Source organism: Lutra lutra, chromosome 5, assembly GCF_902655055.1.
Source record: "Lutra lutra chromosome 5, mLutLut1.2, whole genome shotgun sequence".
NCBI lineage: Eukaryota > Metazoa > Chordata > Mammalia > Carnivora > Mustelidae > Lutra > Lutra lutra.
In genome coordinates, this window is record NC_062282.1 from 67222417 (window position 1) to 67246527 (window position 24111).

A 24111-nucleotide genomic window follows, 5' to 3' on the forward strand; every position below is an offset into this window, starting at 1 on the left:
ATTTGAGTTCATGTTCCCTGGTTTTCGTGGGACATTCTAGTAGCAAAGGTCCTGCTGCCAGTTTTCTCTTGGACCCTTGATCCTCCTCTCTTTGAAGAAGTTCTACCACTTATTTTATGTATTTGGCTTAAGTCTTCAATCCTGAAATGCAAATATGTCCCTGACAGGAGATAACCTTTGTTGTTATTATTTGTCATCGACCCTTGGCAATGAGGACTCCATTTATTGCCAGGCTAGTGGAGACAAGGCTGTAGAAAGAACATGAGGGCACCAGAGTCTAAAAGGAAGTGTCCAGGTACTGCCACCAAGGAGAAAGGAGGAGTGAGATCACTGAATGGGAAAAGCAGCTACCAAAACTCTGACACCCATTGCCCTCTTAACTGCCTTGAGCTGGTCTTTATTATGAACGTGTGGTTCAGATGTATTGGCTAACCGGAAGCAAAGTGTCTGGAACCAAGTGACACTGAGATGAAATAGGGTGGATTAGGGGAAATGCCATGTGGCAGAAAACATGCTGTGGGAAAGAGTATTTGTGCAAAAATTCCGTGGCTCCATGGAGAGTGGTCAAAGCAAGAGGAATGCCTTTCTAAAAACTGAGGAGCCTGGTATGGCACTTCCTGTAGAATCATCTCGCTTTCCCCACAGACATCCACATGACAAGACTGGGAGGGAAATGATAGATCACAAATGAAGGTGCTCTCCTTCTGGTTTCTTCTCTAAACTGTACGCTGATGATTTTGAAATCCTTCTCATATTGAAGTAGGTTGGAGTTTGTCTAATCAGACTGGTTGTAGCTGAGTTGTGGTAAATTCATGCTTAGGAAATTAGAGTTTATTCCAATGCTTATTAACTTCTTGAAAGTATGATCCATTAGGATTCTGTTACTTATGTGACTTAAATCTGATTTAATCTAAAGAGACAATGGGAGGTCGTGGCCAAAATAGATAATGCCTGTGTATGTGTGGAATTAAGCTAAAAACTCTTTCCATTTTCAAACAAATGAATAGGATTATGTACTCCACAGATGGCGTTTCAGTCCCTTGTGTGGGATCCATTACAGTAGTCTATTTCAACACAAATGTTTTTTTTCTCCTATAGAAGTTATTCACATGGTAGAGGAAAAGTTTGTAGAATATTACATTGTGAGTTTTTAGTATAAGAAGTTCCCCCAAATAATTATTTCTTGGGAGCTTCTAAGCCAATACCTTCATAAGCATTCGCAGAGCCCAGCCATCAATGACCATAGATTCTTCCAGAAATTGCCAAGTGTGTACACTATTTTAGTGTTCCTTCAGGTTTTTTATTTTTTTATTTTTTTTAAAGATTTTATTTATTTGACAGAGAGAGATCACAAGTAGAGAGAGAGGGGTTGGGGGAGGAAGCAGGCTCCCTGCCTAGCAGAGAGCCCGATGTGGGACTCGATCCCAGGACCCTGAGATCATGACCTGAGCTGAAGGCAGAGGCTTAACCCACTGAGCCACCCAGGAAGCCCCCTTTAGGTTTTTTAAAACCTGCCCGCTTGTAGAGAGGTCTTTCTCTCCTACTTTTGGTAGTTCTCCTCACACTTTAGTTCTGTTTTGTGGTTGTCTTTAACAGCTTAACCGAGGTAAAATTGACAGAAAATAACTACAAATCGAAGTGTATAAGTGGTAGATATTGGCACGCATTTCATGTCTCCAACTGTGAAACCACCCATCTCAGTCCTGATAGTGAACATACGTATCACACACAAACATTTCCTCATGCGCCTTTATAGTTCCTTCCATCCACTTTGCCTGTCCCCCACTTCCTCAGGTACCCACTGATCTACTTTCTGTCACTCTAGATTAGTCTGTTTTTTTCTCGAGATTTATATAAATAGAATCATACAGTATGTTATGTTCTGTTTTATGTCTGGTCTCTCGCATTCAGCGTAATCATATTGGTGCTGATCCATATGGTCGTGCATCTCATTAGTTCATTCCTTTTTATTGCTGAGTAATATTGTACCATATGGACCTACCGCCATTTATTTATCCTTCCGTGTGTTTACGGACCGTTTTGGGCAATTACAAAGAACACAAGTTCTTGGTATGGATGGACATAGACCTTTATTTCTCTTGTCTCAAGTCTGGGAGCAGAGTGGGTGCATCATTTGGTTCTTATACACAAGTGTTCGGAGATGCTTTATTTGTAATTGCCAAACACTGCAAACAATCCATACATTCATATAAACATTCTAAGGAAATTTCCAACGTTTCCAGAGCGGTTGTCCATTGTACTTTCTCACTAACAGTGTAGGAGACTTGCAGTTCCTCCACCTCTGTGCTGTCTGTGAGCACAGCCCTGTTAATTTCAGTTGTTTGAATAACTGTGCAGTATTATCTTTTCATTTTAATTTGCGCTGTTCTGGTGAGTGATGATAATGTGCATCTTTTCATGATCTTATTTGCCATTAATATATCTTCTGGAATTAAGTGTTCAAATCTTTTGCCTATTTATTTATTTGTAATTGCACTGATTATTTTCTTAGTACCCCTTATGTATTCCGGATACAAGCTCTTTATCCGACAATACTTTTTTAAAAATTTAGTTTCATTCTATGACTTATCTTTTCATTCTCATAATGTTTTTTGAAGAGCAAAAATTTTAATTTTGTTGGACAAATTCATTAATCTGTTCTTTTGCAAATTGTGTTTTTGGTGTTGTATCTAAGAAACCTTTGCCCAGCTCATGGTCCCAAAAGTTTACTCCTCTATTTTCTTCTACAGGTTTTATACTTTTAGGTCTATGATTCAGTTTGAGTTAATTTTTGTATATGCTGTGCAATTTCCCACATTGAGTTATTTGTCTATGGATATTCAGTCTTTCCAGTGTTGTTTCTTTTTCACTGAGGCCTTTCTGCAGGCCTTTTTACAGACTTTGTGCCTCTGTAAAAAGATAATTGTTCATACATGTGTAAATTAATTTCTGGACTCTCTTTTCCATTCCACTGATCTATTTGTCTATCTTTACACCAACATCTTTAGATCAAATAGTATTGTATTTCTTTTTCAAAGTTGTTTTGGCCACTGTAGGCACTTTGTATTAACATATAAATTTTAAATCAGCTTGTCAATATTTATAAAAAAAGCTGCTAGGGTTTTTACTGTGTTGAGTCTATAGATCTATTTGGAAGAGAATTGATATCTTAAAAAATACTGAATCATCTGGCTTATAAACAAGGTCTACCTCTGGAGAGAATATGTATGTTCTTCTGCTATTGTGTGGAGTGAGTTCTGTAAATGTCAAATAGGTCAAATTGATTAATGGTTTTGTTAAATTCTTTACTTTCAGAAGTGTTGTTAATTCTTAGTGTATATGTCTTTCACATTTTAGTCAGACTCACCCTTTTTTGGTGCTATTGTAGGTGGTTTTTAAAATTTCAATGTACGCTTGTCTATTGCTAGCTAGTATATAGAATTAGTATATAGCATATATAGTATATAGAATTGTCTATTGCTAGCTAGTATATAGAATTAGCATATAGTATTTATAGTATATAGAATTAGTATATAGTATATAGGATATATTTTTGTACATTTTTTATCTGTAACTTTGTTAAACTCTTATTATTTTTACTAACTTTTTTGTAGATTCCATAGATATTCTACATACATAGACATAGTTACATAACCTATAAATAAAGGTAGTTTTACCTCTTTTGTCCCAGTCTGGATATCTTTTATTTCTTTTTTGTTGTGTTACTATATTTGCTAAAGCCTCTACTGTAATGTTGAATAGATATTGTAAGAGCTGACTTCCTTATCTTCTTCTTAATCTCATGTGTGTGTGGGGACACTCATTCTTTTACTATTATTTTATTGTATTAGTAGTAGGTTTTTCATATTTGTCTCTTATCAGGTTAAGAAAGCTCCTTTTTTGTTCCCAGGTCACAGAAAATTTTTATCAGAAATGGATATTGGGTTTTGCCAAATGCTTTTTCACTTTTTTCGAGATAATCATTTTCTGCTCTCTTATTTTTATTTTTACTTTTTTAATTGAAGAACTGACACCTGATATATCTCCCAAAAGGCTAGTTTTAGTTAGGAATCATGTTTGCCTCCAATAAATAGATACCTGAAAAATAGAGACATGTACATACTAAGGGTTTATTGTCTTGATCTAATGAGAAGTCTGAAAGTAGTTGACTCACGGCATGCATTCATCCATACAAGGAATACAGAGCAAAGGGTTCCATGATTCTCTGGGCCCTTCCTTCAAGATCATGATGGTATCTGCAGATTTAGCCATTTTGTCCACATCCTGGGCATCAGAATGGAGAAAAAGAAGGGGAATGACACTTACTAATTAAGTCTGTCCCCTATACTGTCTTCTCCAATCTGAATGCTTCAATCCAGAAAGAGGCTGGGAATTGTAGTTTATTGCTGGTCACATCATTGTCCCTGGTGAAAGTCAGATGGAAGGAAGAACAGACATTAGGTATACAATTTCGTGATGTTTGCCAAAGACACTACTAGTAGGCACTCGTACTTGTCCTTAAGAGCCATGGAAGCCCTATTAGGAATGGAGGGAAAAGGAATTTGAGGAAAGTATTTTTTAATTATGTTTATTAAAGGCAGATTTCTGGGCTCCCCATGTTCTCTTACTTTCCATGACTCATCAGCCATCTCTGCAGGTCATTTGTGGACCACTGGTGGCTGTGGGGTAAGAGACCTGATCCCAAGCAGTGGGGTTTTGCAACTTTGGGAATGGATGGAAGGAGAAGAGAGTATGAAACAGCTGTTGTTAGCCATTCTTTCCTGCAACTGTAATACAAACGTGTCCACTTCCTCCTTTAAGATGTTCTTTAAGGAGAACCTCCTTGATTTCACTTCAGTTGCAATTAACTGCTCTTTCCTGCAGCCTTCGTAGTATTTTTTTTTTGACAGCTTTATTGAGATATAATTCTCATACCTTATACTTCGTCCACTTAAAGTATACAATTTGGTGGTTCTTAGTATATTCACGGAGTTGTGCAACCATCACACAATCAATTTTAGAACATTTTCATCCCCTCGGAAAAACCCTGTAACCATTAACCACATTCACACCTAATCCCTCCCCATCCTAGACGACTAATGCACTGTCTGTCTTTATGGATTTACCTTTTGGACATTTCATATAAATGGAATCGTTGAACATGCTCTCACAGTATTTTGCTCATACCCCTGCATTCTGCTCTGGGTCCGTTGAGTTTGAGGCACTTGTATTTGACTTCCTCTGCAAAGGGGGAGTTCCTGGTCTGCTGTCTCTGTATCTGGAGTAGTGCCTACAGTGTGCTGGCAACATCAGTAAACGTTAAACTGAAAGAAAGAGAATTCCCTTCCTCTTTCTAAACAAACACAGTGGGGTAGGTTGCAATGTAATGTTTAGATATAGGATAATGAGATTATTCCTGTCTGCACCTGAACTCTGTAATAGCAATTAGAGTTTTGTAGTAACTATATAGTTGGCCTCAAACAAAAGTATTGGGGATAAAGTTTATCTTAGAAGTCTACTCTCCTTGTTGTAATCTTCTTAGTTACAACTCCGAGCTGTCTAGTTCAGCTGCCCCAGTAGAGGGTCCAGCATTACCTCTACCATCCTTTCCACCCCTGCCCCCCACCTCTCTTAAGACCCATCAGAAGCTTTGGTCTACTGTGAGTCAGATAGTAGAGTTTAATCCTTCTTTTGCCTCTAACACCAGCTATGAATGTTGGGAAAACCATTCCATATTCCTACCCTCGGTTTCTTTGTCTGAAAAAAAATGTGGTGGTTATGTTCATTAAAGGCACCTTTACCTCTAAAAATATAAGTTCCTCTATAGCAACTGAGAATAAAGAGTAAAACAAGATTTGTGACTTATGATATTCATTTATAATATCAGAATGAAAGGAATTTCTGAGGTAAGGTTAGCTGGAAGGTTTGTGTTTCCACCAGACAGTTATTTTTAAAAGATACTTAGATCATGGAAACATTTTTCAGATTAAATGAACTGATGACATTATGTCCATTAGAACAACAGTAACTATTGTATTAGGAGATATAATTGGTTTATAAAGGAATCTTTAGTCTGCCCACTTTTTTTTCCATACCCTAGGTGTAAATCCAAAGTGAAATGTATGTGGCAGAAGAGAAAACCATTGAGTATAGTTTAGTGGCTCTTGTTATTAAAGCCAAGTATTTACAAGTGAAAGGAATGAGGTCCATGGCACTAGTAATGGGATTTAAATGTATTTAGGAACTAAGGCTGAAATAGGAGCCTAATTAGAGAAGATCCTGGGGTCATCATGTCAGTCCTCACCTGTCTGTCAGGCAGACAGGCTGTCCACAGCTTTCACTTCAAAGATGGGGCATGTTCTTCTCATCAGTGTTTCCCGCCTGCCAGTACTTGAGCGAGAAGATGCCTTGGCTGCCATTCACAAGTCATGTGTCTCCAGCAGTGCATTTAGTGGGGGTGCAGAGAGTCAGCTTACATCTGGTCCCAAAAAAGGACAACCCGAAACTCAGAATATGAAATGTGATGATTTTCTTAAAGGGAGGTGTGAAAAATAAATCATAATTGATAGGTCATTTTTGCTAGCATTTTCCTGATTATAACTGCCCTTTTAAAAATAAGAAGAAAGGACCTCAATAGGGAATAAAGTGACTGTTTTCCATTGATGCAAGAGCCACACTTACAATGGATCTTTTTTTCCTATTCTTTTTTTTTTTTTTTGTACCTATTCTTGAAATCTAAGTGATAAGTGATTAAACATTTGTTAAGAGGGACTGCTGTTCCTTTTCTCTTTCTAGTTCACTTTGGGATTTTTTACAGGAAAAATCGATGTCTTTATCTTACTTTGGTTTCTCACATGGAGTTTGTTAATTATGGATGCTTGGACCCCGGAGTAGGTGGCATCTGAAGCTAAATGAGGAAAGATGAGACTAGAGTAGGCATTGAGGTCCACTGATGTCCTTGGGAGAGGGTCTGTGTTTGTCCATACATATACCATAGTGAGTGTTCCTGCAATTTGGCCAATTGAGATATTTGAGGACATAGAGTTTTATGGCTTATTCTCTTTTCTTCTGATGTCTCCCTTTGCTCCTGCTGGTCTAGCTGTTTCTTGGTGAAGGCTATTGCTAGATGTGGGAGTCCAAGCTGGTGGGATAAGGAAGGACATGGAGCACACATGGCCCTTGTGTGAGAATCTAATGTTGTGGGAAGATTCTGCAGTATGGCTGTAGAATTTGTATTCTTTCCCTTTGGAATCTATACCAACAATATTCCCCATCACTTAGTTAATTACTTGACTTGAGGCTTCAATGCTCAGAGGCGACTCCATTGGCTTTAGCTTTAATTAAGAAAAAATCGTTAGGAGAGCAGAGTCTCCCTTCCAGTTTCTCATTAATTTACAGATGAATTTGTTTGGTGCTAACTGTCTATTGACAGTTTGCTCCAGACTTTGGCTAAATGTTAGTTTGAGGCTTCTATAAAAGTAATCTGGATTTTTAAATTACCATCACAGGATTTTTGTTTTATTTATTTTAATTGGCGGGACTTCTCAGTGTTCATTTCATAAAACACGGAATTTGTCCCATCAGGAATCAAACATGAGAGCATTTGTATGATGACCCAGCAATCTCGAAAATTTGAAATTTGAGGAGATGGGTGACACTTTTTTCTTCAACTACCATATGCAATTTCTGTGCTTTCTTTTAAATGCACAGTATCAGACAAAACTTCTTTCATAGTATCAACTCTTAAAAACTTCTCGAGATATGTGAACAGAGTTTTACACAGTTTTAGTGTCTTGAATGAGGAGAAATTCATAAATTTGGGTCTGAAGACTGATGTTTGCAATTATGTTGTCTCATGAGTACATGAGACAAGTGAGACAAAGCACTTTCATATTTACATATCACGGTGGACGCCAATGTTCTTGGTAATGTGGGAGTGTCCTGGGGTGCACGTGCTACCATAGAACAGAGTGTGGTCCAGAATATGCACTCTGCACCTGAGCTTTTTGTGGCATTTAGTTGACCCTTCCATGCTCCATTTATGGTAGTTTGGTGGCTTGTATGTGCATAGCTACACTTTAAGGAACATTACAGAGCTATGACCTTACAAATGAATGGCACATCTACAGTGTCAAACACACGTGTGGAGATGGTAGGAGGCAGTGGATCCTGAGGTTGGCACATATTGACTTAACCTGACAGCATGAGTCAGGCTTTACAAAGCCAGTTTGTTCATATGTTACAGGCTGAGCTTGCTTTTAATTACAACCCAATGTATGATTGTCTGAATCAAGTACTGGGGAGTTGCTAAGCATCTCCTTGGAATGCTAGTGTCCATAACCTCTACTGTGGCCCAAGGTCCCAAGTTCACTTGGCCTGGCATCCCTCACCAACTGGCCTGGGGACTAAATAATTATTCTGGTGAAGGAAGTGAGCCTTTAGTTCCTTAAGTTTATGGTCACTTTATTCCTTTGTGGTGTCCTCTACCTGATGGTTTGTTGTAATAATTCTGTATATTTCATTAGAGTATTCCCAGTTAATTCTCAGAGTAAAGTCTTAACACCTTAGTTTGGTTTTCAAGCTCTGTATCTTTCCAAAGCTATTGCTCCCAACATTGAACCCAAGCAGAACTTATTCCAATTTGACTTCTTTCTACCCCTTCTTTGTGCTTTCTTTTCATCTAAAATGCCTTCCCTTATATCTCTTCATGTCTAATATTTTTGATAAAGACCTTAGAAGTGGTTATTGTTTTTGGTCCAGAAAATATGTAATATATAAAATACACACAGATATGTACACACATATAAATATGTACATAAAATATATATCATGGTATATATATTATATATACAATATAAACTATATTCATACAACATTGCCTGTATCACTTAAAGGAATAGTCAACATCAGGGGAAGATTTTTACCATTACATTGAGTGGAAAGGAAAATTGAAAAATATTGTGATTCTTTTTTTTCCTTGAGGAGAGAAATATATAGGGAAAATTTTCTGAAATGATCTAGGTAAATAGAAATGTTGAGCTGATGGGACCAGAGATAGGTTTATTTTGTTTTTTGGTATTTCACATGTAGACAGTAAATCTGTTTAACTTTTGTAATAAGACACGCATTAGTAAAACTTATCTGTGAAGCATAGGATACCTTATCCCATCCTTACATAAAATTTTGGAATAGCTGAACTCCCAACTATGCCTTGTGGCTCTCCCAATTACTCTTATATCCGGGTACTTAAAAGAATGTGTCCTCAAAGTGAGTGGTGCTAACACTCAAGGCAGTGCTAACATTCAGCACGGTATGTATTTGATGCTGCTTTCTGTGGGGCTCTGGACCTTTGTTTTAGACATCCTCAGATGACCCATCCGCTCACGTTTGCAGTGATAAACCTGACTTCCATGGGGTGGGTCACACCCGACATATTCACTAATGAAAGAGAAGTTGAGATTGACTACTTCCTAAAGACCCCGGGGACATTTTTTGAATATCTTTGTGAATAGAAAAAGTGTGTCTAGTTCTACTTTGTCATAGTTGTGAGTGACATGTGCTCAGAGAAATTTGACTCTTGTTTCCAGTGAAGGTGTCATGTAAGGGGAAGACCCCTCTATTTACTCTGCCTCTCAAGTCTTCATATCCTGCTTTGGGGTTTGTTGCTACATCCGCGTATGCTTCTCCTGAAACAAAGAGAGTATACTGGGTAATCACTGATAATTTTTTTTAAATGTGGACTAGGCCATTTTCCTTGAAACTTCTTTCCTAATTTGGCATGAAGTACAATTAGATAGTAGAAATGAAGGAATTTTTTTGGTGATCTCAAAATAAGAAGGGGAATTGTTTGGTCACACAGCAGACTAGGAGAGGGCCAAGGAATGGATTGAAGGAAATTATCAAGCATGCATGTTGTTTTTAAGTGATACTTGAGACTGGGATGTGAAACAGCTGTGTTGTTGGTTTTTCTTTTTTTTTTTTCCTCGTGCCAACTTTCCTTATTTGATTGATTTTCTCTCTGACAGCCCACTGTGCTGATAAATGTGTCCACGGTCGCTGCATTGCTCCAAACACCTGTCAGTGTGAGCCTGGCTGGGGTGGGACCAACTGCTCCAGTGGTAAGTTTCCACCTGCTCTTGTCTGTCTTGGCGTGTTTTTGCTGTATGGGCTCCCTTGTCTGCCGATTATCCTGAACCACTGGTTTCCCTCTTGTTCCCTGTACAGAATATGGTGTGGGTTCCCAGTCCGGCTCAGGAATACAGTTTCTATTAAATCAGTATATGTGTTATACTGATATAACAGTATATGTTGTTAATTGAGGATAAAGAAAAGTAGTTGGAAAGAAGGAGATTTTAATAATCTGAGGCTGATACATCTGTAAATATGAATATGTTTTCCAGAGTAGGGTCCAGACTTGAGGTTCTTTAGTTCAGTAAAGCAGTTTTGTGGTTACATAACTATTCCATCCTAACTGCTATGTTTATATGTTGATTTATCTAGCATTCTTCCTTGGTGATTAAAATGTATCACCTGTTGGCTTTAAGTCAGAAGTAAAATTGATATGGTCAATGCTTAGTATATTTATTTCCCTCTGAATTCTGAGATGCAAATAATGATACTCAGAAAACATGGAGTTACCAAATATTCGTAATAACTGAAAATTCATGAACATTTTGATATTAAATCAAATTGTAATATGGTATATAATTTGTATATATATGGTATATAATTATAATTCTAGTATAATATTTTGGACTGTAAACAGTTTGCACTTAAAACCTCATATTCTTTATTAAGAGGATTAAGCAGTGGAATGTCATGTAATACAGTTGCTTTTCTGAATTTCACAGTTAAAACTTTAGTTTTCTGCCTAACTCGTTGCTGCATGTGTAATTGTGGATACTTCCTGTTTCTTCGTACTGCTTTTTGCTTTGAAAAATGTGAGGGGGAGTCCGAGTGCAACTGAATTTTAATGCATGAAATGTTACGTTGAGAGAAAGGAAATCAGCAGGATCTCATGACAACACAAACTCATCCCCATTTCTACTGCACAATTTTCCACAACTAATCCAAAAGGATTTCAAGCTAACTAGATAAACTGGCTTTAAGAATTTTTTCTTGCTTGTATTTGGAACCAGGTAGATTACTGTGTATCTTTTAAGAACTGCTTGTTTTAGGCTTGTGATCTCTTGGCTGCCCCACAAACAGCATCTCCAGGGGTAGTCCTTGTGCTGCCTGTGCACGGAACGTTCTGTGTGAAAGAGCCTTTTTATTGTGTCTTAAACAGGGAGTGTGTGTGTGTGTCTGTGTGTGTGTGTGTGTGTGTGTGTCTTTCTGCCCCTGAAAGGCTTCCAATTCCAATGGATAACTGTCTTGCAGGGTTTTGTTTTGCTTCTGCTGGAGATCGGGAGGAGAGTGGGCATTTTGTTCATAGGCCGTGGAGGCAAAATGTTTGGGATGTGGGATTTGGCTCACAGCCATTTTTCTGGCCGGCTGACCTCAAATGCAATGTCGCTTTCATTAACTTTTCCAGCTTAAAAATCAGTTGTGCCTACACATTTTGAAGAAAAATAACATTATTGTAAAAACTAGCAGGAATGAAAGGAGTGGATGTATTCTTCATTTGAGAAGTGAGGTTTGTTCCTAATGCCAGGGCACGTAAGCTGTGGGATAGAATGGTTGTAGCCACATTTAGAGTTCGTGTCCTAAGGAGCCCGCAGCCGCCTACAGCTGAGAAATCAGACTGCTGAGTGCTTATGTGCAGAAAACAAAATGCTACATGAATTTCAGGCTGTCCAGAACTGATTCAGGCCTTCTAGAAAACAAACTGTTGCTTTCTTTTGGAGTTTGGGCTTTCTAGAAAATAACTTGTTGCTTGCTTTTAGAGTGTACTGATTTTTGAATGAAGCCTCTAGAATTCTGAAGACACGTGTTCTTTCCATCCTAGAATACAATCCTGATGCAGTGTTTAATCTCTTCTTTACAACTTTGGGCTCTGTAATGACCCCAAGCGTAAGTAAACACAGGCTGATAACTGAGGTCTTTCAAGATGCTCTTAGAAAAACATTTCTGACACTTTGTTCAAACACCTAAGCAAATGCTCTTCTGAGCTGGAACATTGGATACGGTTACCTGGGCCTTGTCTGCTGTGGTTCCTCTAATACCACTTATTAGAAAGTGTGTCATTTAATTACTCTAAGCCAAGTAGTTCTTGAAACAAAAAGCATACTTGAATAATCTACTAGGTAGCACAGTTTAAATGACCTCATTTCGGGGCGCCTGGATGGCTAAGTCAGTCAAGCATCTGATTCTTGATTTCGACTCAGGTCCTGGGATCGAGCCCCTTCGGACTCTGTGCTCAGCAGGGAGTCTGCTTGAAATTCTCTCTTCCTGTCCCTCTGCCCCTCCCCCCACTCATGCAAGCACATGGGTTCTCCCTCTCTCTCTCTAAAATAAATCTTAAAAAAAAAATGACCTCATTTTCAAGGATTCCTTTTCTCTGTTCCCTCCTTCTCTGATTATGGTTATGAAGACATTGGATGCTGTTTGTTAGGTCCGTAGAATGATTGCCTTGATAATCAGACTAGGTACTTGCATCAGTCAGGGTCCCATCAGGAGAGAGAAACCACAATAAATTTTCTTCAATCAAACTTTTATTTTGGAACAATTTTAGATTTATAGAAAAGTGGCAAAGATAGCAGAGAGTTATCCTATACCTGCATCCAGTTTTCCCCTTGTTAACACCTTATCATTAGTTTGTCAAATTGAGAAACCGACATTAGTACATTACTATTAATTAAACTTCAGACCTTGGATTTCATTGCTTTTTTTTCCATTAACGTCCCTTATCTGTTCCAGGATCCAATCCAGGGCACCATGTTGCATTTCATTGTCATGTTTGCCCAGTCTCCTATGGTCTATGACATTTTCCATCTTTGGCTTTTCCTGATCTTGACAATCTTGAGGAGTGCCGGCCAAGTATCCTGTTGAATGTCCCCTGATCTCTGTTTGTCTAGTGTTTTTTCTCATCATTAGACTAGGGCTATGGGTTTTGAAAATAATACTGTCGAGCTGGAATATTCTGCTCTTCACATCATATCGGGGTATCATAATGTTCATGTGACATCACTGATGATGTCATCACTTGGTTAATCTTCATGGTTAGCTGATGTATAGTGTACACCATGTTTCACCACAAAAGTTACTGTTTTCCTTTTCCTAGTCTATGCTTTGGAAGCAAGTCTATATCTAGCCTACCCTCAAGGGTGAAGGGCAGGAATTACGTTCATGTCTTTGAGGGGGAGTCCTTACATATGTTATTTGGAATTCTTCTGTAAGGAAGATTCATCTTACTCCCATTTATTCAACCTTTGTGTCAATTTGGATTCAGAGATATTTATATGAAATTTTGGGTTATAGGCCAATATATGTGATTTTGTTGTTCAGATTGTTTCTGCTTTGGAGATTGGGAGTTATTTCAGGTCACCCCTGTGTCCTTTTGATGTGCCCCCATCCTTTTTTAGTCTGTTTTTTGTTTGTTTTGTTTAGTGAGCGCTTCCTTCCTTACTGGTCCTATAGGATACTCCAAGGCCATGGTGTGTTTTTCTGCCTCAGCCTTAGACTTCCATTGGAGAATGGCATTTAGAAAGGAGAATCTTGCCAGGTATGCTCATTGCTCCTGGGACGCACAGTAACTTGGACAGGGAAAGTTGCTGAACAATTATTAACTGTACCAGGGGACTGGAGTAATGAAGAACTGTTTAGTAGAATTCATAACACTTGAAAGGACACAGGAAGAGCAGATTTAAGGAGCAGCCACTACTTCCAGGGCTGAGATAGGATACCCAAAAGGAATCTCCACTAAGGCTATGATTCATTAGGGAAGGCACACCACAGCTCACTGAATAGTGAGAGGCTGCATAATACTACTCTAGCAGAACTTGATGGACATCTGCTCTCTGGAACTTGCTAGAATCCTGCCCTCTAAGGTGTTTGGGAAAGATTTTCATGGAGGAGTGTCTGATCAGAAGCTCTCTGCTACAGAAAAGCCCCAGAAGGTTGCCAGGGGAAGCTGCTGACTGATGGGTGCTGCTGGCTTTCCTGTTGATGGAGAAGCTGGGTGCTGGGAAGCTGCCCATGCTTTGGGAGCCTGGAATAAGCTGGGATGAAGAAGCTGGTTCTGTTGCAGGAACTGGTCACCATGCAAGATGGTGGTGCTCCGTGGCCAGATGCTGGAAAAGCTTGTGTGGCAGGAGCTGGGGCTAGAGAGGCCCCCTGCTCTGCACCAGTCTCTTGAGCTAGCACTGGAACCACTGTGGAAGAACGTGCTGCAACTTTGTTGTCTGTTGACTGTTGACTTCCAGCCATGGAAGTACTTCTTAGAAACCCACGGAGTCTCTTGGCTTTCAGACATAGTTCTCTTTTTTCCTGTCTTATAGTAACAGCCCAATTTCTGCCTGATAATCAGGACCATTCACTCCAGCCAGAAGAGTAACTCTTTTTATTTACATTAAGAGCCTAAAATAAGCAGATGGTAATAAATCGATAATGGTCGCACACAACTATCTCTCTGGGGTTTTTTTCTTTCCTAATATACATGGGAGAAAAATGGGCTAACAGGTACTTTCACGTGTACAGGGTTACGAAGACTTCCCTTGGAGATTTGATCTGACTGTTTACCTTGTCTGTGGAGGAAGGAATCCTGTGTTTGATATACAGTCTTCCTGGGTCTCAGTGTAGTCTCTGTATAAAAAAAACCAGGTGTGTCAGAGGACTGTACAAAGTTTGTTCCCTGGAGTGAAATCGTGATTTATTTTACTAAACTCAGACGTATTGCTTCTTTTAAAGTTTGATTAAATGATTTAAAAAAAACACACACACACTCGTATTTTACTTTTATTGGCAGCCTAATGCATACCCTAGCCTATATGCCATTAATCTAGCCTACCTCCATCTCTCTCTACCCTCCTCTTCCCTGCTGTCTTTCTTCCTCCCCCCATCAATCTCTCCGTCCCTCCATCAATCCCCTATTCCTCTTCCTCCTTCAGGGGATGATAAACCACTCATAGAAGGCAAGCACTGTGTGTTATTAATCTCGTTAGCCACCATTGTGGCTGGTGTGTGGTTGGAGCAGAGTAAATGGTTGTTCAATTTAATTAGATTGAATGAACTGCATGGTTCTGTGAAGGTCATTCACGTGTTCATGGTGTGAACTTTCATTGAGTGATTATTGGATGCCAGGAACTGTACTGGATATTGGCGATAAGGAAACACGAGTGGAGCAGTGGGGGCCTCACAGAGCTTACAGCTCTGAGACAGGTAGACAGAAGTGCAAATGTCTCATCTTGAGGAAGAGCACAGTCTCAGCAGAAGAGGTGGATGGAGAAAGCCAAGAATGGAGCTGGGTATGGGAGTGAGAATTGGTTACAGCAGGAGGAGGAAAGAGTGGCCGGCAGGATGTCAAGAGGTTTCTAGTATTGGGGTGCTAGTGGGCAAAGGCAAGGAGAGCTCAAGGGAACTTGTATCTGATGACCTTTCTTCTCTTTGTAAACCCAGGAGTAGAGGCAGTGTGCTGAACAGAGGAGGAGCAGGAGTTGGGTCATGTTGATGACAATGACAGTAATAGTTCTGCTTAAATGAGTGCTAAATACGTGACTGGATTCCCTATAAGGGTTTGATAGACATTACATTTAATACTCACAGCAGACAGTGAGATGATTGCAATTCTTGATCTGATTTTGTTGATGAGGAAATAGAGCTGCAAAACAATTACATGACTTGCCCGAGTTTTGACATCTACTGAATGGTGGAGACACACTCGCATCCCCTTCATAGCCAGTCATTTTAACCATGAAGATAAGGTGACTCCTGCAACTGGAAGGGAGGTTTGATGAGAGTGACCAGGGTCCAGGGCCCTGAGGGGAACGAGAGCAGGAGGCATGGGCTAACAGCCCCAGACAAATGTTAGAATGCATATCCTGAGAGATATTGAGGGCACTGTCTCAGAGATGATGAATTTTAAATGGCACCCATTTGGATGGACTCGTTTGTAGTTTTTAATTTCCTCATTTGTATGATGCAGACTGTTGGGCAGATTCTATTCATGATCCCTGTCCACCCTGTGAGTCTATGTGTGGTTTGCTCTAGTAGACACTTATCTGTAATCACTGCGACCTTGCTTTGTGCTGGAAACCCTTTAAACCTTCTGTATGAGTAGCAGTAACACATTTGTTCTCTCAACCTGTATAATCCTGTTGATGATTTTCTAAACATCTATAAAGAAATATATTTCTCCTTGGGCTATAGGGCACTTCCAGAATGCAAGAGGGAGCCCTAAATCAACCAGCAGCCAGCAAATAGCTTTCAATAGTGTGTCCGCAGGCTTTTGACTTTAGTACCAAGTAGAGGCGAACATGGAAATTAATTTTGGTTTAAAAAATTCCAAACTGGGGCTTCTTTAGTCACCAGTAGCATTTCTGGTTAAATGTACTTGGAGGTAGTAAAAATATGCCTAGGAGGCAAGACAAGTTGAAACCTTTTCAGGTACAGCATTAAGAACACTAATAACCTTTTATATAAAGCACGCACTCTGTGCAGCACAGGGTAAGTAATAAGACTTGGCCTGCGGGATATTCCAATCAGGGAATCCATTTGACGGATATTATAAGCCAAAAATCATAAGACACAAAAAGCTGACTTATTCCTCGGCAAGTTCTGCTGTAAAGCTCTATGGACTGGACACAATAGTCGGATCGATGGTGTCTGGAAAGAGAAGACACTCAGAACCCAATGCTCACAGAGAGTTATTAACATACCCATCGCGCTGTCAGAATTACTTGCGAGATCAGGTTGATGAAGCAGCAAGAATAAGAGTAAAATCATTCGGGGTCCCTGGCGGGGGGACGGGGGAGGGGGCCAAGGCATTGATGATAGGTGGGAAGAACTGGGCAGGGAATGGTTCATCACCGCCGCCTGAAGGCAGTTTCACTGATGGACTGCCCAAATATTTTGATAGAGGTCGCAAACACAAGCTGCTGATGTTGCCTTTCCAAAGGAGTCTGAAATCCGGGCTGTTCTTGGTTTCTCTCTGGAGGGCCAGAGAACCTCCTCCACCTGCTTCCTCCAACCCTCCTTGGAACTGAATTGCTGCAGTCCCTTCTATGCTGTTTCTGAGTCTCATGGTCCTCAGGCTTCTATAAAGTTAAGAGTATCTAACTTCATATGCTCGTGAGGACTGACTGGCACCATACCTGTGATGTGCTCAGCCCCACACCTGGCTCAGGAAATGGTCCTCCCTTGCAATTCCTTGTGTGACAAACACGGCTTGCCCCAGACCTCTGCAAATCATTGCAGTGTTTGGACCAGACAGTGGATGGGAAGGCTCATTGTGGACATCTTGTTTAGTCCTGGGGGCCACCCCCCCTCTTTAGCAGAAGCCTCTCTCTGTCCACGGTTGCTTGGCAGGAGGCTCCCCAGACAGACCCCTGGTGTAGTTTTCTGCATTATTCCCAACCTCCGACCCTGGATGTCCTTCCCAGATGAATTCATGTCTGGTTTATGTTGCTTGCGGCATAATGAGAACACTGTCGACATTTCTGACTGACACGCCAGTCAGTTCTCATGCAGCAGCTATAAACCACAGGCTGGGCTATCATGTCATTAACTCCATTCTACATCATTTATTCATTTGTCTGCTTTTCCTTTTCCTTTTTTCACTGTGTATAATATCCACCTGCATCTGTTTATCAAAAGATCTTGGTTCAACCTCAAAATTGAACAAAATCTAAGCTTTTCTCACCATCTCTGCTGTTCCCTCTCCAAGCCACATCACTACTTGCTTTTGCTCGGTGATCACAAGTGTCTCCTCACTGCTACATCTAACTGGGCCCCACTGGGATCCGTTCTCTGCAGTGAGACCAGAGTGACCTTGGAAAAACTGCAAATACTGCTCCGTTTTCTGAACTCCCCATATTTCCCATGATAGAATAATCTCCAAAGCCCTTTTGGACTGTGCCAGCCTATCTCTCCAATCCCTTGTCATCCCACTCCCCTTCTGGGCATCATACTGCCTGACTTCTGCCTTCCTCTCATGGGACATGTTGATTTCATTTCTGTCTTTACACTTGAACTTTTTGCAGCCTGGAATATTCTCCTCCCTAGATTTTGACATGGTTGGCTTCTCTGGGTCACTCAAGTCTTGGCCTAAACACCACCACCAGGAGAAGCTTGCTCCAACCTTTATATATATATATATATATATATATATATATATATATATATGTAATTCTCCATTATTCTGGATTATATTTCCTTTTTAACTTCTTTATGGCACTTTCTGAAAACATTTTTTTTCTTTTTCTTTTGCTCTGTCTTTTCTTCTAGGATGCCAGCCTCATAAAATTTTGTCTTTTTTTTTTCACTGCTATTTAGCTAATTTATCACTTAACATCCAACACAGTGCTAGGCACACTATAATGCTCAATACATATTTGTGGAAGGGAAGAACAAAGGCATCAATATTTCAGAAATAGTCATGGATATAAAAACAAGACATGAGAGATAAAAAAAAGGCTCTGTCTCTTTGTTCAAGGAGCTTTAAGTTCAACAGAGAGGTTGGAAGTATGTGCACAAATGCAGAAGCAAAGTGTCCAGAGAAGTTAAGGAAGTAGTCATAGATCTTCTAGAGAAAGGGTATGACCTAAAGTCTTCCCTTCAGTGGCCTTGAGGTAGCTCGGTCTCATGTGGCTCCTGGATTGACCTTGACCTTTTGTACTGGGGGCCCATTCCTCCTTGGTGATTAGGCCCAAGATTCTTCATCCATAAATGGGCAGCTACAGTGAAATTTTTAGAAGCCAGGTGAGATATGCTAGATAGGGTTTTCCATGAACTCTGTGGAAATGTGGATGTGGGAGCTCCTTACCCTCAAGAGAAGGAAAGTTTTAGAATGAACTTCAAGGTTATTACTTATAGAGGGGTGAGGCTTCTGACATGGTGGCCCCAAGACTAGGAAAGTTGTTTGAAAGTCAACCTTCATTTGAATGGGGAATGCTTAATGGTTCTGCCATCCAAATTTCCACATATTGCTTCTCAAGGTGGAAATTTCATATGACAATGTAGAACTTAGCTGTTAAACTTGAATCAAAATGGAGTATGAGCAGTAAGAAATTAGGCAAAGAAATTCAGACTACAAATTATTCCAAATCACATAGCAACCATTTTCTTTTTTTTTTTTAATATTTTATTTATTTGTCAGAAAGAGAAAGAGAGAGCACAAATAGGGGGAGGGGTGGAAGGAGAAGCAGGCTCCCAGCTGAGCAAGGAGTTCAATGTGGGACTTGATCCCAGGACTCTGGGATCATGACCCAAGCTAAAAGCAGACACTTAACTGACTGAGCCACTCAGGCATCCCACATAGCAACCATTTTCTGAGAGCAAAAATGTGTTTCCTGGCTCTTCTGCTTAGAGTGAAATAATGATATGTATTAGGTGGTCTTGGAGCCTCAGTTGTTATCTGACCTGTAAAATCAGGTAAGCTAATACCCAATTTTAGTAGAGCTATATCCATTTCATCATATGTTAATTGGATGAAATTAAGTGCTGTGATGTATTATATATAGTCTGGTATCTTTTATGATTATATCTGAATATGTTTGTGATTGTATCAGAGAGTTTTTTTAAGACACTTGAAAGTTTCTTCAGGGCATACAAGAAAAAGGGCTAGTCATTGTTTTTCATTCTTTGGTCAAACTATCTCTTAATTCATTGACAACCTTAGTGATTTTTATTGTTTTTTTCTTTTTTCAAAGATTTTATTTATTTAAGGGGGGGGTATATGAGCTGGGGGGAAGGGCAGAGGCAGAAGCAGACTCCCCGCTGAGCAGGGAGCCTGAGATCCCAGGACCCTGAGATCATGACCTGATCTGAAGTCAGACACTTAACCAACTGAGCCACTTAAAGGACCCTAACAACTTCATTGATTTTTAAAAGTTCAAACATTTGTACCTGTATACTGGAGCAAATTAGTCATGTTTGCCATGTATAAAACTAAAAAATTGTAGAAAGTAATAAAATGATTAAGACTATTCCAATAGAGTGAATAGAGGAGGTTGCAAGAGCCTAGCTCTTAAACCATAAATGATGGGATCATCTTAAAATTCCATGAAAACTTAATGTTTCAACTCACTACTGTTACACAAAACTAGTGGAAGTAACTGCCAAAGTTTAAAAATTTTAATGGAGCTGATATGAACTGGATCTTGGTATATAACTGTGAAGTTTTGTTGATACATTAAAGAAAAGCAGCCACTTAAAAAAAAAAAAAGAACCTTATGTTATAAAATTAGTATTGTGAAAATCAGATTTATCCATGTTACAAATTAGTGCTTAAAATAATTAGACTACATTAAAGTTTAAAACTTCAAGACAGAAGATATTGTAAGTAAAAGTTAAAAGAGAAGCAAGAATGGGAAAAGATTTTTGCAATATATAAAACAAATGATTAGTATATAGAATTTGTAAAGAATTTCCACAAATCAATAAGTAAAAAAAGCCCTTCAACTTTAGATTAGGCAAAGGATGTAGTAAAATAATTTAAAGGCAAAGAAACCTGATTGGCTGATAAGCATATGAGAATATGATTCTCTTTGTAATAATCAGTGACATGCATCCTAAATGAGAAAGATGTCATTTTTTGCCATCACATTGACAAAGTTAAGAAGTCTGACAATACCATGTGTTGGCAAGGATGTGAAAGCAAGATTCCATACACTGCTCTCATGAGGGTAAATTGGCAGAATAACTTCAGAGAAATTTGTCTCTAGAATAAAATTTTAAATTGCATACACCATATGATCCAGTAATTTTTTTTCTGCTTCTTTATAATTTGTTTCACATACCTTGCAGAAACCTTTGATTTTAGGTACTGGGGGATATATTCTTTGCATCTTTGTAACTGTGGACATTTGGCAACAACCGCAAATGGCTGCGGTTAAAGGAAAAGATAAATTTATTAGAGGCTATTAATATAGAGGAATTCTGTGTAGCCATTCCTTGCTATAAATTGATATATATAGTATTCCTCTGTATTAGCAGATGTAGTAATATTAATAGATCTCAATATCATAATACTGGGTGGAAAAAGCAAGATGTACAGTGTTATATAAATTTTATGTTAAACTAATGAATACATAAAATGATACAATGTACTATTTCTGGATACATAGAGGCTAGAAGGATGCACATTAAAATCATGATCAGGGTTATGGAGTAAGGGAAAGAGCTGGGAGCCAGACACAAGAAGACAAAGGGGACTTTATCTGTCATGCTTTATTTCTTGCATCAAATGAAAAAGCAAAGGTGAGGCCACGTTCACAACAGTTAATTCTAGGTTGTGTGTCATGATCCTTTGTTATAGTATTACATGTAGTCTCCTATAGTCAAAAAATTTTCTTTTCTAGAAATCTATATTCAGTTTTTGAGACCATCCAGGTAGCACTGAGGATTTGGGTGCCTAGTTTCCTTACTGTGGGATTTTAAGCAAACATTTAACTTTCCACCCTTTGACCCCCCACATCCATAATGAAGATAATTAGATACACAGTGGTGATCCCGAGTAATTAGCCTGTGGTGCTTACCTGAAGCCACCTTGCCTGGAAGCCTTCTCCCATCCCTTTTCTCCTCTGCCCGAGGCACAGCACACATAACACAGACCCTCTGTGCTCCTTGAGCATCCTGGGTACTGCAACACTTAACACAGTGCTTTGTGATAAGTCACACCATAGACCAGTCTCTCCTGGGAGACAAAGAAATCTGGCTGTAGACCATGTCAGGCAGGAGCAAGTAGTACATGCTCAACAAACTGAACTTAGTAGCCATAGAAGAGGCTTCATACATTTTTAATGAAAAAATACATGAGCAAAAGAACGAAAGCATGATAAGACTTGATAAAGTAAGGCACCCCACAATGGCTCCTGGGTCTTAGTATTCTTTTGACTTCACTGAATAAATGTAATCTCCCCAAATGCTTTAATTAATCCCAGCCTACCATGTATATCCCTGAGATTTTCCTGCACTGTGAATAGGGTCATCAACAGGCTCTCATTGAGAGCCATCAACATTTATATTTAGACACGTTAAAGAATAAACATTTCACGCCCTTTTTTCTGCTTCGTCATTTGAGATAAGCATACGCTGAAGTTCTAAAATGACATTTCATGCTTTGAAAATTCATTTAACAAACATTTTTTAAAAAGAAGAATAAAGGTTTTCTCTCAGCCACTGAGTAATATTAATATCAACAGCACTGGGTGGCTGTCCACAGTGACGGTTGGCACTCTGTCAGCTCTCCAATGGGGTTTTTGACATGTGAAGGACATGGGGTTTTAGTGCCTTCAGAGGATCTGGAAAATACATTTTTATTGTTCTTCTTCATGGATGGAGAAGCTTTACAAAGTTGTTTTATTTTTGAAGCACTTGATGTTTTGAATGAGGATCTTTTCTTCTACATTAACAAAGGGAATGACACACCACTGCCTTGTTAGCCTGAAGCACAAGGAATGAAATCACAGGGAGATAAAAGGCCCTGAGAGGCACGGAAGATTAGGAAGAAAGGGTGTATATTTCAAGAAGAACCATGTTTTTCTGTGCTTTGAGACTGTGGAAGATTATTTTGGTCCCTTCTGAAAGATACTTGTTCTGTAGAGAGATTTTCCTGAAAGTGACTTCCTTGTGCTTTGTCTGTATATTAGAATATGAAGGGCCGAATTTTCCTCCCTATTAATTTCTTCTGCGGTCCCAAATTTTCCTAAGTTTAAAGTGAGTTGAGAACGTCACAGCAAAATGACACATAAAAATATATTTTCAAGTCAGTGTGGCTGACTGCTGTATCCTAACAGATGCTTGACATTTAAATGTTAAGAACGCTTAAAGAGTCTTACTTCGAACAGCAACCCTGGTGAGGTTAGTTATGTATTATAAGCTGACATCACTTTCCCTCTGATAAAGCTGGGTTCCAAGATTCCGTACTATCCTGCTGTCAGTGTTTGGTAGAGGTGTATCCACAAGTTTCTCAAACCCCTTATAGTTCCACAGTTTGACTCCTTAGATGCTGGAGGTATCAAGCCAAGACCAACAAAACCAAAATAAAATGACAACCAAACACGGACTGCTCATTTCATCTAGGATTTCTATAGACCTAATGCAAGTTCAACAGAATTGGCCACTTTTGTGGTTCTCAGTAATTTAGAGCCGGTTGCTTCAGAAAAGTGTCTTAAAGTTCAAAGTGCGTTTGAAGGCTGCTTCTGTTGTCTCAGTGGGCATAGATAAGCTGAGGCAAAATCAAGTAAGTGGGATGGGTGCCTCCTAATATGGCAAGATCGTCCAGATTTTATTTGTGACCACCTCTTTCTTCATGCTAAGGGGAGGATTACTAAGGAGTTCATGTGTTCTTTCTCAATTTCTCTTTTTACATTTCTGGGCTCTACGTACAGGCCACTCCTCTGGACACACTGATCATCTGCAAGTGGGGGAAATTTCTAAATCCAGTTTTGGTTGGCAGTTAAGAATAGGATGTCACGTAACAACTGGGTTTCACTGTGGGGCTGAGCTTTTTCCAGTCGGCTTTAGGGAAACGGTTGAAAGGGATGATACCAGAGCTTGTTTTTCACTTTGTAGAGTTAGTGGGCAATTTGTTTTTGAAATTCACATTGTGAGACCTAAGTTGTCCTTTTTGTCATGAATGATTCATGCAAGACAAACAAATACTATGAACCAGTAACAGACCTGTTATTCTTGCTTTATGTACAGCTGGAGGATGTTTTTCTAGGGTGTTCTTTTTTCTTAGGGTGGGATGTTCCACTGTGCCAATCATGGAATAAAATTTCTGATACACAAGATCTGTGCTGTGTCACACATACCAATAAGTACTTTTTGTGCGATTAGTATATTTTATCATTCCCACGTGGCAAAGAGAAAATTAAGTGTAACCGAGGTTGGGGACTTGCTCAAGGTTCTATGGCTATGAAGTGACAGTGGTCTGCTAGGGTCCAGGTCTGTCTAATGCTAGGTGATTATACCCTTCCTTGAGCCAGCCAGTGATTGATGACTTTTATAACA

General features: G+C 39.4%; 1 protein-coding gene across 4 annotated transcripts in view; it reads left to right on the plus strand.

Annotated features, from left to right (window-relative positions):
• MEGF10 (multiple EGF like domains 10) overlaps positions 1-24111 on the plus strand; it is a 218576-nt gene that overhangs the window by 118692 nt on the left and 75773 nt on the right. For all 4 annotated transcript variants that reach the window (XM_047729949.1, XM_047729948.1, XM_047729950.1 and 1 more), the window contains one exon: positions 10026-10118. In XM_047729949.1, coding sequence (XP_047585905.1) covers positions 10026-10118 — 93 coding nt within the window. The remainder of the gene's footprint in view (positions 1-10025; positions 10119-24111) is intronic.